Source organism: Herpailurus yagouaroundi, unplaced genomic scaffold (genome assembly GCF_014898765.1).
Source record: "Herpailurus yagouaroundi ecotype Mexico unplaced genomic scaffold, PumYag 100, whole genome shotgun sequence".
NCBI classification, from domain to species: Eukaryota; Metazoa; Chordata; class Mammalia; order Carnivora; family Felidae; genus Herpailurus; species Herpailurus yagouaroundi.
In genome coordinates this window covers 17,601,708-17,614,042 of record NW_024412391.1, presented here as the reverse complement: position 1 = coordinate 17,614,042, position 12,335 = coordinate 17,601,708, and the positions used below count along the sequence as shown (strand labels likewise).

The window sequence follows — 12,335 nt, the reverse complement described above, 5'->3', positions numbered from 1 at the left end:
GCAGGTTCTAGTCTGGTTGCAATTATATCAGTTTTTGCACATTGGCAACAACAAGCAACTCACAGCAAATAAAAATAAATGGCTGAGACAAAGGACCAAACAGATGGAGTCACACCCATTCCTCCTCAGCAAAATCAGCGGCATGGATTCTGCTCCCCGTCCCAGCCCCCTCCCTCCTCTCCCTTCCCTATTTTTTCTTCTGGTGCTTTAACATGCGTCACACCCACCCAGTGTAGCCACAGCTGGCCTTTTTCATATTTATATCTGCCTCTCAAGCTTTTGCATCAAGCAGAATAGAACTAGAGACAAGATTTGAAATGAGAGTTTCATGCTCTGTTCTTCTCCTTTTGACCTTCATCTCCTTGATCCTGAAATGGCTGGAGTTCCAGGAGCAGCAAAAAGACACAGACCAAAAGGGACAGCCCAGGTAACGGAGGGCACGGGGCGCGCATTTCTTGCAGAACTTTCTGCTCCACAGGTGTAGGGATAAGTTCCCCCTCCAGCTCCCCACCCCAGCTTTCCTGAATCTCTGTCTTCCTTCCGTACCTTAGTGTGAGTTCCTCTAGGCTCTTTGGCCACCAGAGTCAAGTTGGCAGCAAATCTTACCAATTTCTTCCTTTGAAGCGTCTCTCCATATTCCTTACTTCAGTTCTACTCCCGCGGGTTCTCCCCTAGTCCACCTGGTCAGCTCATGCCTGGCCTGCCATCATTTTCCACGAGTGCGTCCATTTCCTCATTCAGAAACACGCAGTGGGCACTTGGGAAGCGCCAAACACTGTCGAAGGCTTCCGATCACAATGAAGAAAGAGACACAGTACCCCCCTGGAAAGCGTTTACAATTTGGTGGAGTCAGATGGGTAAATCCTAAAGTCACAAAAACTCTTATATCTAGGCAACACTCAAAACTCACCCCTGGGGTCCCTCACTCCTCCCAGGAAGCTGCTCAGGAAGGCGGGGGTCTGAGCTGAGTCAGGGAGAAAGAGTACAAGCAGGGCTGGCCGAAGCGGAAGAGGCAGGGCATGCTAGGAGGAGACAGGGTCTGTGTGAGAGAGCATGACACATTCTGGAAACAGCAGCCGGTTCCCCATGAATTTCCAGGTTCTAGTTTACCCCATGTCCACTCATTTTGGCATGCATGACCCTGCATAAACTTCCCCTCTTACCCATCTCACCCGCTCACTTTCTCCCCCTCAAATAGAAGCCCCGTCCGTGCCTCGTCTTCTCCAGCCCAAATCTGCTCCAGTCAAGCCTTGGCTATGCTTCTCTATGCCTTATTCATCCCGTCTGCTCCACCCTAAATCCCACCTGTCCTTCCGGATAAATCTTTCCTTAGTCATAACCTCTCTTACATTATTCCCTAATTGCTACATAGGCTTAAGTCTTTTTTTTTTTTTTTTAACATTTAATTATTATTGAGAGACAGAGTGTGAGCATGGGAGGGGCACAGAGAGGAGCAGACACAGAATCTGAAGCAGGTTCCAGGCTCTGAGCTGTCAGCACAGAGCCCGACGCAGGGACTGAATTCACAAACTGAGATCATGACCCGAGCCGAAGTCAGACGCTTAACCGACTGCAGCCACCCAGGCGCCCCAACATAGGCTTAAGTCTTATCTCTTCAACCAACATTCATTCTTTTTATGCCTCTGAATTATTTAGCTGCCGTGGCAAGCACAGGGCTAAGAACACAATAGGGCTTCCATAAGTATCCGTGGACCACACCACTAATAAATTATCCCTCCACATTGGCTCAGAAGGCAACCGGAATGTCACAGTTAGGAATTTAGAGGAGCGTCTAGATCCCAGAGAAGCTCTACCAACTTTCGTCCAAACCGGGGATTACAACTCAAACGTCTGGAGAGTCTAGGTGTCATATAAGAAATGGTGGACTTATGGGGCACCTGGGTGGCTCAGTCGGTTAAGCGTCTGACTTCGGCTCAGGTCCTGATCCTCACAGCTCGTGAGTTCGAGCCCCGCGTCGGGCTCTGCACTGACAACTCAGAGCCTGGAGCCTGCTTCCGATTCTGTGGGTCTCTCTCTCTCTGCCCCTCCCCTGCTCACATCCTCTCTCTCTTTCTCTCTCAAAAATAAATAAACAGTAAAAAAAAATTTTTTTTTGAGAAATGGTTGACTTATCTCTCAACTCCACTGTAAGTTAAACAACAGCTGGGCTGACACCTGGAGGTCAGCACTGAGGAGGCAATAGGACATGGCAGGGACAGTGACAATGACAAAGTGAAGGTTTCAGTGGAGCCTTTAATTGTCACCATGCTGGAACACAGATCTGGTGTTGCCAGATACCCTGAGTTTTCAAGAAAAGCCCCAAATCTGGATTTTTATGTGACCCTGCCCCTAAAAATGCTAAAGCACAGCATAGGCTGACAGTGGATAAACTAAAGGTATCTGCAGACCAGATTCAGCCTGGAGGCTGCCAGTTCACAGCCCCTATTCTAAACGGTGAGTAGAGCTGGCCCACGTTTTCCCCAAGGCTAAGAATGCTGTCTCCCATCACGTGACAGATAATACAACGGTGATGCATTGTATTGAATGTTTTCACACTTACATTCAATCACACACCCACGCTCAAAACATACCCCATGGGATTATGGTTGAGGAAGACAGAATATTTCAGTTTCAGAGTCAGAGGATACGTGTGCCATGGGAACTACCACTCCTGAGCCGTCCCAAGGCTGTTTTCGATGAATTATCCTAGGATGTCCTCAGGACCCTTCTCTTTCCTTGAAACTGAAGAACCGTCTTTCCTCTGTGGGCCAGGTAGCATACCCTTTGAGTTTGGAAGGATAGTCACACTTCAGCCTCCTGGATGGAACTTCTGGATGAAAAGAAGGAGAGAGCTACATTGGGAAAAACCAGCGTCCCAAAGCTTACCTGTGTGGCTGAACCTTTCAACTCCCCATCCGTGTGGGTGGTGGGGCGTATTGCGGGGCTTCCCAAGCTATAACGTGCAAATAGTCCCCGGGGAATCTTGTTAAAAATGCAGCTTCTGAGTCAGTAGATCCGGGTGGGCCCGAGTCTGTGCATGCTCCCAGGTGATGGCAAAGCTGCTGGGCTGCAAGCCACCCTTTGAGTGGCTAAAGCCAAGTGGACCAACAACAGGCTCTGGCCTAAGGCCATCTGGGTTCCAGGCCGTTGCCAGTTCAGCTAGCTGAATCTCCTGGGGGAAATTCACTCAATGATCCTCTCCAAGCCACATGGGTTCTCTCCTTTTACTGGCATTGCCTTGTTCAAATGGTAGGATGGTTAAAACATGGGCTCTGTTGCCTAGCTTTGAATTCTGGCTTTGAATTCTGGATCTGACTCCTCATTTCATGACCATAGGTAAGCAAGTTAACCTCGCTGGGCCTCAGATTCCTAGGAAAATGGAGACTAGAGCAGCACTGACCTCTCGGGGTTGTTGTGAAGATTAAAAGAGCATTAATACATGGGATTGTTTGGAACCATATCTGGCCCATAATAAGCATCCTACACGTGTTGGCCATAACCCGTGAGACTGCTCTGTGAATTAAAGTACAAACAAATGCATTCCCTTTTTAACCTAGAGAAAGATACTCCCAGTGAAGACAGCATCCCTTGTACCCGAGACCTCAGCTGGAGGGACTCGTTCACTTATGGAGAGTGGGAAAGAGAGAACCCCTCGGGTCCACAGCCCCTTTCACTCCTCAGCACCCTGGCAGCCTCCACGGGGCCACAGCTGTCCCCACTCATAGGTAAGGTGATGGGATTAATCTGACCGCCTTCGTGGGACAGGCCTGGGGTTCCACCTCAGGCCCGGGGTCAGGTACTAGGGTCCTGGGGGTGATTCCAGGAGGCCGTGAGTGGGAGTGGGGGTGCCAGCCAAAGGCAAGTTCACCATCTTTGTTTCCACCCTGTTCTCTACCTCCAACTGGGCTGAGCGGAAACCCTAAATGTGGCAGTTGCAAAGCCCGCAGAGGCCCCTGGGAATTCCTGCAAGTGGCCCTGAAGGGACAGAGACCAGGACATCACAGTTGTGGCTAGCCCTGCTTTCTCCCCCGCTGTGCGGGGGAGTGCCTCTGGGGCTCTTCCCCTGAGGGAGTGGGAAGCTGGCTCTCCCTTTGCCTTTCCAGAGCTCTCGGGGAGCCCCAACCTTCTGCAGAGAGTGAGAAGGAGCAAGGCCAAAACGGGTGGGGTGGAGGTGATACTTCTCTGGAGCCCAGCTCTTATCTTTCCATGTTCCAAGGCTCGTCCATCCATCCATATATTCATTTGGCAAATATTCGTTAAGTACTTCCCATGTGTCTCTGCTTGACCAGAGATGATCCCCAAAGAAGGGAGGGGTGGTTTGGGTTTTCTCAAGTCAAATATTATTAATAAAGCACTAACTCTTACAAGTACTTGTTATTAATAGTTGACAATTTAAAAAATAGCATATCTACATGCCCATAGAAGAGCTTTTTAGGCAAGCTATTGCTCATGGGACATCTTTCTCTCCTACACTAACAGGAAATTGTATTTGAACCACCCTTTCATTCTGGGGAGAATCTATGCAGCCCTCACCAATGCCACTCTGCAGCCTTCAGCTTTCTGAGGGACTCTATCTGGATGTGGAGGAGGAGAAAGCTGCAACTAAGGAAACACTAGACTCATCTCGTGCTGATAGCATAGCCTTTCCTTGGAGAACCACTTGCGAGCACGGCTCCGGGTGAGAAGCATTATTCCTGCATCGTTCTAGTATGTAATTCCACGTACTCGGGGTCCGCACCGCCACCTGTCACCACACCTAGCCTCCATCCCACCACCAGAGCGAGCCCAAGAAGACATGCTCTCAGAAGGGCCAGGGCCCAGAGGTGGAGAGAAGGAAGGAAAGGGAAGCAGGACCGGAGGAGACGTGGAAGAGACCAAAGCGGAGGCGAAGAGAGGAGGTGGAGGGAGGAAGTCCGAGAAGAGGGGAGATCTCGCGGCGAGGCGGTAACAGAAGGAAACAGAGGGACCTGAAAAAGAAGCTGGAGAGGATAAGAGAAGAAACACACCACTGAGAGATGCCTCACCAAGCTTCTATTTATCTAATTTAAAACTTGAAAGTAAGGCCATAAACCAAAAGAGAAATGTCTTTTCTTCTCTGTCCAGATTACTCGGGGTAAATAGGACGGGCCAGAAACTCATTCCAGCCAAGAGCCTCTCCTTAAGTTTCCTTTTTTGCCAGTTTTTGTTGTTGTTGGTGGTGGTGGTGGTCATCATCATCGTCATTGTCCCTCTTTTCTGATTCAAGCTTTGCACCTCTTTCCTTAGGACTTGCTAGCCTAGCCTTGGCGATTCAAGTGAAGGTTTGGGGTTGAGACTGCAGTTTCCTGCAGGAGGCAGTGTAAGTGTGTGAGGTGGGGGGAATTTCTCTTTCCGTGGTCAAACTTTCTAAGTTTGCTGTTGTGCCTCAGTCCTACTAGCACTGGCTTAATTTCTTTTGCATATGACACCCCCATGAAACGTCGACATACCTCGTTCGTGCTTATTAAACTAGCGATTCCGCGGAGAGAAGGTACAGCCTCAAAGCATGGGGAAGTCAGAGGTTCCAGGGTCAAAGCAAAGGCAAAGTCAGAGGTTCACAAATTATAGGTCAAGGGAGACACAAAGGAGTGTCTGTCAGCTGGCCGATGGACTGGCCTCTTTGTTTAAAATGTACAATATTTCATATTCAGTAAAAAACAGACTATGGGCGTTTCCAAAAAGCTGCCCAGACTTCCAAGTGGAAAACTTTTTTCAGGTGTCTTGCTTTGTTTTAAGATATTCTAGGAAGGTCTTTTCCTTCACTGGAGTAATTTTCAGATTGAAATGGTCGGAGGGCTAAAAAGTCAGTTCCTGGATCACCACTGCTCTTTCCAATTGTTTTGTCCTAATTCTTGGTGATTTCAATATCCACCTAGATGATTCCCCCCATGCCCTGGTCACTGTTCCTTGAGCTGCTGCCCAGTAATCCTGCCCATTACTCTCATTGGCCACTGACTCCCATGATTCTATCCTGGAGTCTCTCATTAATAACTGCACCCCTCCCCCATTACTCCCACTCTCCACCTCCACTGCCTCCCCTCTTTCCCTGAGTCCAATAATCCTTCCACCCACCACAATCTTCTGCTCCTTCTGGGTTTCCACGGTTCCCCACCCTCCTCGTGTCCTCATTTCCCTCCCCTCCAGCCTAGATTCCATATTCCATATTCAGCATGCACCCTCAACACCTTGTGTCTCTTCCACTTTATTTCATTCACTTGGCTAAGTCCAGTTCTGCCCACTCCATGCTCCCATCATGCTGCAAAACTTGCTTGGAGAAAACCATGGGACATACCCACCAGTCTTACCTCCAAGTCGTCATCTCAAGTCTCAGGAGGGTCCTTAATGTTGCCCAGAGATCATACTATGCGTCCCTCATCTGCTGTGACTGCTGAATGGCTACTTCATACCTCTTGCCTCACACACACACCCCCAGTGCCTTCTGATGACCCAGCTTCCTTTTTATTTATTGTTTTATTAAAAAAAATGTTTTATGTTTATTTATTTTCGAGAGGGAGAGAGACAGAGCACAAGCGGGGGAGGGGCAGAGAGAGAGGGAGATACAGAATCTCAGCTCCAGGCTCTGAGCTGTCAGTACAGAGCCCCGAGTGGGGGCTTGAACCCACAGACTATGAGATTATGACCTGAGCTGAAGTCAGACGCTTAACGACTGAGCCACCCAGGTGCCCCTCCTTTTTTTTTTTTTTTAAGTTTATTTATTTATTTTGAGAGAGAGTGAAAACCAGAGGGGGTGGGGGGCATAGAGAAAGGCAGACAGAGGACCCATGTGCTCACAGCAGAGAGCCCGATGTGGGGCTCAAACTCACGAACTGTGAGATCATGATCTGAGCCCAAGTCGGACGCTTAACCGACTCAGGTACCCAGGCACCCCTCAGCTTCCTTTTTCACCGAGAACATAGTAGCTAGCAACTGAAAGACAACTCCAAGCTCTCATGACCATGTCCACCACTTACCAGGCACCAGACCCATAGATCTTGTTTCTCTCCTTGTTACTATGGAAGAACTGTCTGAGTTCTAAGCAAAGTTCAACTCTTCCCCTTCAGTACTAGATCCTATCCCATCTCTTCTACCCAAGGACACTCCTCCAGCAATTCTCCCTTTTTCTTACATCAGTTTTATCCTTGCTCCTAGATCCCTCCCAACAGCAATAAAACTGGTGTTGCTTGTAGAAGAAACTAAAACAAAACCTCTCTCGGTCCCTCTCCCCCTCTGCTCCAATTTTCTCTACCCCTCTAAAGCAAACTCCTTGAAAGGGTTTCCAATTTCTTGCTTCCTATTCTGTCCTGAATCCCTCTAGTAGGTTTTTGAACCCACTTCCCCACCAAACCTGCCCCCCTATTGCTCAAGTCAGTGGCTAATCAGTCCTCATGTTACTGTTACCAGCATGTGACATATGTAGCTACTCCTTTCTCTTTGAAATGCTTTCTTCACTTGGCTTCTAGAACACTGTATTCTCTTGGCTTTCCTCCTTCACTGATTTTACTTCTCAGTTTCCTTTGCTGATTCGTTCTCATCAACACCCTTATACCATCTCCAAAGCAAAGTTTGTGGTTGCATATCACACATAAACCAATGACTCCCAAGTTTGTATCTCTAGTCCAGATCACGGTGGCTTGTTTCTAATCTCACCGTCTTCAGCCAAATGTAGCCTCGTGAAACTCTTAGATCACGTCATTTTTCTGCAAAACCTTCCAATGTCTTCCCATCTGCATCAGTTAAGGAAATGCTAGCTCTGTAAGAGATAAATTCTAATATGTCAGTGGCATAAAATGGCCAATAGAAGTTTATTTCTCAGAAAAAGTCCCCAAATGGCGTCCCTGTTCAGTAAGCAGGTTTTTTTTTTAAGTTTATTTTGAGAGAGAGAGCACGCGAGCAAGCATGAGTGGGGGAGGGGCAGAGAAAGAGGGAGAGAGAGAATCCCAGCAGGCTCCGCACTGTCAGCGCAGAGCCCAATGCGGGGCCTGAACCCATGAACGGTGAGATCATGACCGGAGCCAAAAAACCGTGAGTCAGATGCTTAACCAACTGAGCCACCCAGGCGCCCTCCGTGAGCGATTGTTTAACAAGAACCTGGGCTCCTTCCATCTTGCGACGGCCCATCTGCAATACACGGCTTCTAGGGTTGCCACAGAAAGAGAAAGAACTTGGAGAATGGCATGCGGCAGGTTTGTACGGCAAGGACTAAAAGTAGTAGACATCGTACCTGCTACTTTTCCTTTGGCCAAATCTGAGTTACCTGTGCACACTGCAGCCTAGCTGTGTCCATAGAAGGAAGAGGAAAGAGTCTGGTAAATAGCCAGCTCAGCCACAGGAAAAGGGAAAGTCCTTACAATAGCCTAAAGGCTCCACGTGGTGTCCCTCTCCTCCTCACCGCCATCTCTCCTGTTACCTCCTCTCCGACCTCATTTTCTCCACTCTCCTTAATTACCACAGTCCAGCCAAACTGGCTCCTGGCTGCTTCTCAAACACTCCAAGCACGCTTCAGGTCAGGGCCTTTACTCTTGTTCCCTTTTCCTGGAATGTTCCTCCACCACCTTCGGATGTTCACTTACATGTCCCTCTCTTTATGAGCCTTCCCTGGCCACTCTTTCTAAGATTACAACACCACTCTGGATAGTCCCAGCACTCTCTTCTCTCCTTTCCTGCCTTATTTTCTTCCTTGGTACCTATCACTACCTCCCACTCTATATATTTTGCTTTTTTACCTGGATTATTAGCTACATACCAGAACACAAGCACCATAAGAGAGTTTGGTCTATTTTGTCTGTCGCCGTCTCCCAGTGCCTAGAACAGCATCTGGCACACAGGAAACAATACATTTATTTGTGGAGTAAATGCTTAGTGGCACCGTATGGGCAGAACAGGGAATGCCTCAAGAACATCAGCCTTTTGAGGTTGACATCACACCTGCCATAAACATTCCCTCAGTGCTTCTCTCAGAGACAGAATCCAGGGCTAATGGGCTTTGGGTGCAGGTAAGGTGGCATGTCTTGTGTGCGTCACCCCTTGCGTCCTCTTCCTCCTCCACCTACTTTCTAACTCTGGGGCTCCCTCGGAGCTCGATGTGCTTTCTTCTCCTCGGAAAGCTCACTTGTTCTCATGGCTCCCTCAGCTGCCTCCTGGCCAATGACCCTTCTAAGGATCTCCTCCAGCCTATCGGCTCTCTCTTTTTAGGTGTTCTGCCATCGTCTTAGATTTCCCATGTCTTGAGCTCAACTCACTTCTCTTCCACCTACCTAGCTCATTCTCCCTGTTTCCTATGACTAAAACTTTACATTTCTGGGTGCTTCTTCATTTATGTCATCTCAGCAGTCACTGGGGCCAGGACTTGTTATTTCCACTTTAAGAACTTTTCTCGTATGTAAGAGTTCTTTCCTACTTTTCTTGCTCTGCCTACGCAAAGCCCTTATCCACGGGGATCTCAGGGTTGCAGGGCCCCATCCCCGGCAGAGTCCCATTACCTTACCCACCTTCCTCTAGAACACTTCCGAGATGGGCGGCTCTCCCACTGGTCGCAGTTCCATGAGGGCAGGGGCCATGTCCTATCCATTGTGGGTTTACCAGCACCTGACTTCAAGGAGTCACTTTTTAAAGTTTTTAAATTACTTCCTGATGCAGTCAGTTCTGTAGTTAATCCCGATTAGGAGATATTCCTCCTAGAAAGAACCACTTTCCATCGCCTACCTCCCACACAGGTGCAAGCTTAGAAACCTTCAGAAGACCGACAATTCCTACTGCCTTCAGCTCAGGCTCCTCAGATTAAGACTTTGCATTACTTTGAGAAACTTATATCTGTGTTCTCTCCTCATCTTCACGCCCTTCCCCCACCTTTTTTACACCTCTCATCCCCAACCTGGCATGAAAATTTACCTGCTCCTCTGTTCCCCGCTTGCCCTTGTTCCTGTTACTGCTGTTACTGAGTATTTGCATTCAAGAATTCCTTAGTCCAAAAAAAAAAAAAAAAAAAAAAAAAGAATTCCTTAGTCAAGCCTGAGTCACACCTTCTTAGGAAGACCTCACGGGCTACCACCAAGGGTCACTGTCACTCCTGTGTCTGAATTCCCAAAGCATTCAGTCAGCCTCTCACCTTGGCACTTAAAAGTACATTAACTTGCTTTGTATTTAACTCTCTCATCAGCATACTATGCGTTTCCATTGGCTTTTAAATTATAGAGGCTTTGCTAAGAACATACGTTTATGTTCCATTTGTTTTGCAAACGTAGTGGCCCTCATTTAATGCTTCTTTGAATTTCGTGACATGAAAATGAGTAAGTGAAAAATTTCCTATATTCCTCTTAAATCAGGGAAATACTATGGGTTCCGCCCATTCAGTTTACTTAACATTATTAACCATTTACTCTGAACTGGGCAGCAAGGTCAGAGCTGTAGATAAAAAGATGAGGAAGTCCTGTCTCTGCCCTGGAGCTTAGCCTAGAGGAGGACATATGGATAAGCAGCTTTTTATAGCAAAATTTGGCAAAGTGTATGGAAGATACAACGTGTTAGGAAGGCAAATAAAGGATTATTATGTCTGGTGGGGTCAGGAAAGACTTCTAAAAAGCTAACCGGGACTTCTATTGCCATTCATAACGCAGAGAATCAGGAAAACGCACTTCGTCCAGGCGGAGAAGGTCACTTGAAGGCAGAACACCAAAGAGATGTGAAAGGGCCAGCCAGCTGTTAGGTAACACCGAGATAATGGTGGACAGAGCACAAGATCTGTGAGAGGGAGTAGATAAAGCAGAAAGATACACTGGAGCCAACGACTGAAGACCCTCTCGTAGGCCACCCGATCAGAGCAGTAGGAAAAAAATTGGTATTGTTCAATACAGCTGGGGACTGATGCAGGCGAATTAATTCGGTCCTACGTGCTAGTGGGCAAGGAGATAACTAGCAGAGTAATCCAAGAAGCCCTGTGGAGGCCGAGTCATGCGCTGTGAACTGGGACGTGGCTGCCAGACAGCCGCGCCCACAAGCCGCCCGGAGTCGGGGGCTGGGGCTCATCACCCCCACACCGCCTGGGACCAGCGTCGGGCGGGAATCCGGTCCACGCACTCGGCGCGCTCGCGGGGACGTGGCGCTTTCCAGCCAATCCCGGCTACGCGACTGTAGGGCCAATGGGTGTCCGGGGAAGCTGTGCGACGGCGGCGGGCTCGTTGATGATTGGTCAGAAGGCCGCCGGCGAGGCGGATGGGGGCGGGGCGCGGAATCGCTTCCGGTTGGGCGGTGCTTGCGCGCGTGAGCTGAGCCCGTGGGTGAGAGGCGGCCGTGGCAGCCTGGGCTGGGGGCGCTACGAGGAAAGGTAGGTGTCGTGGCCCTCGGTCCTTTCGCACCATCTCCCTTTTTCGCTTTCTTTCGGTCCTCGCTCTCGACGCGGCATAGGTCCCCTTCGTTCGGGGCCCCTGTTTCTGCTAGCGCGGGGTTACGGGCCTTGAGCCTGCTCGCGACCCCCGAGCCCTCAGCGCACAGTCTGAATCGAAGGCCGCCGCTCGCCCTCCCGCGCGCTCTGGGAAGGGGCCTGGGTCTCGGCGAACTCCGGCTCCCGGCTTGGCGTTGTGTGGGGTACTGTTTTGTGCCTGGCTTGCCACGTCCGCCGTCCTTGGGTCCCGTCTCTCAACGAGTCCCTCGGACTAGAGGGTCACTCTTGTTTGCCAACTGAAGGTCGGAGGGCAGTGGAATAGTAGTATTGTAACAGTTCTCTGCCACCTCCCACTAACCGGCCTACCTGTGTCCTCCAGCTCAGCCCCAAGGCCACATCCCGAGTGCGTCTGCCAAGAAAGTCGTGTTCACCGACTTTGAGGGTGTAGAAACGGGGCGGGGGGAGCGGGGAGAAAGCGGGAAGACATTTTGTGATTTAAAATAAAACTTTGTGTAATTTTAAAGAAAAGCCTTCATGTTTGGCTGCATCGTTCTGTCAGCGACAGAAAAGAGTTTTTAAACCTTTATTAGGGAATTGTAGCTTTTACCTTGTTTTGTTGCTTCTAGGTGCAGACCCTAGTTCTGTTTTTTGGCATATTATGTTCAGAAGTAAACTTAATTCCCTGTAGCTGCCCTGATTAAGAGCATAGTTGGTGGTCGCTAGTTTTGAGAGCAGCTTTTGCATCAAGGCAAAAGTTTCCTGGGTCTCTTGCTAAAATTTTAGGGCCCTTGATCTCAATTACTGAGCGTGTAAATTCCCAAAATAATGTCTCTGGGAGTTGAACTGCATTCACTTCCTGGCGGCAGGGACCATAAAGTCAACGTTCATGAATTGGCAATAAGGTTGCTTCTAATACGATTTTATAACTGGGAAGTAGAGA

General features: G+C 49.0%; 2 protein-coding genes across 6 annotated transcripts in view; both read left to right on the top strand.

Annotated features, from left to right (window-relative positions):
* Positions 1-5,086, top strand: part of GARIN1B (golgi associated RAB2 interactor 1B) — a 20,743-nt gene extending 15,657 nt beyond the window's left edge. For 2 of the 4 annotated variants that reach the window (XM_040472037.1, XM_040472035.1), the window contains 3 exons: positions 384-427; positions 3,558-3,725; positions 4,480-5,086. In XM_040472037.1, coding sequence (XP_040327971.1) covers positions 384-427; positions 3,558-3,725; positions 4,480-4,493 — 226 coding nt within the window. In that variant the 3' untranslated portion in view covers positions 4,494-5,086. Of the gene's footprint in view, positions 1-383; positions 428-3,557; positions 3,726-4,479 lie in introns of those variants that run through there. The other 2 variants (XM_040472036.1, XM_040472038.1) reach the window with 2 other exon arrangements.
* Positions 5,087-11,220: 6,134 nt separating this feature from the next.
* Positions 11,221-12,335, top strand: part of CALU (calumenin) — a 31,921-nt gene continuing 30,806 nt past the window's right edge. For both annotated transcript variants that reach the window (XM_040472031.1, XM_040472030.1), the window contains exon 1: positions 11,221-11,338. The gene's annotated coding sequence lies outside the window, so the exon portion shown is untranslated. The remainder of the gene's footprint in view (positions 11,339-12,335) is intronic.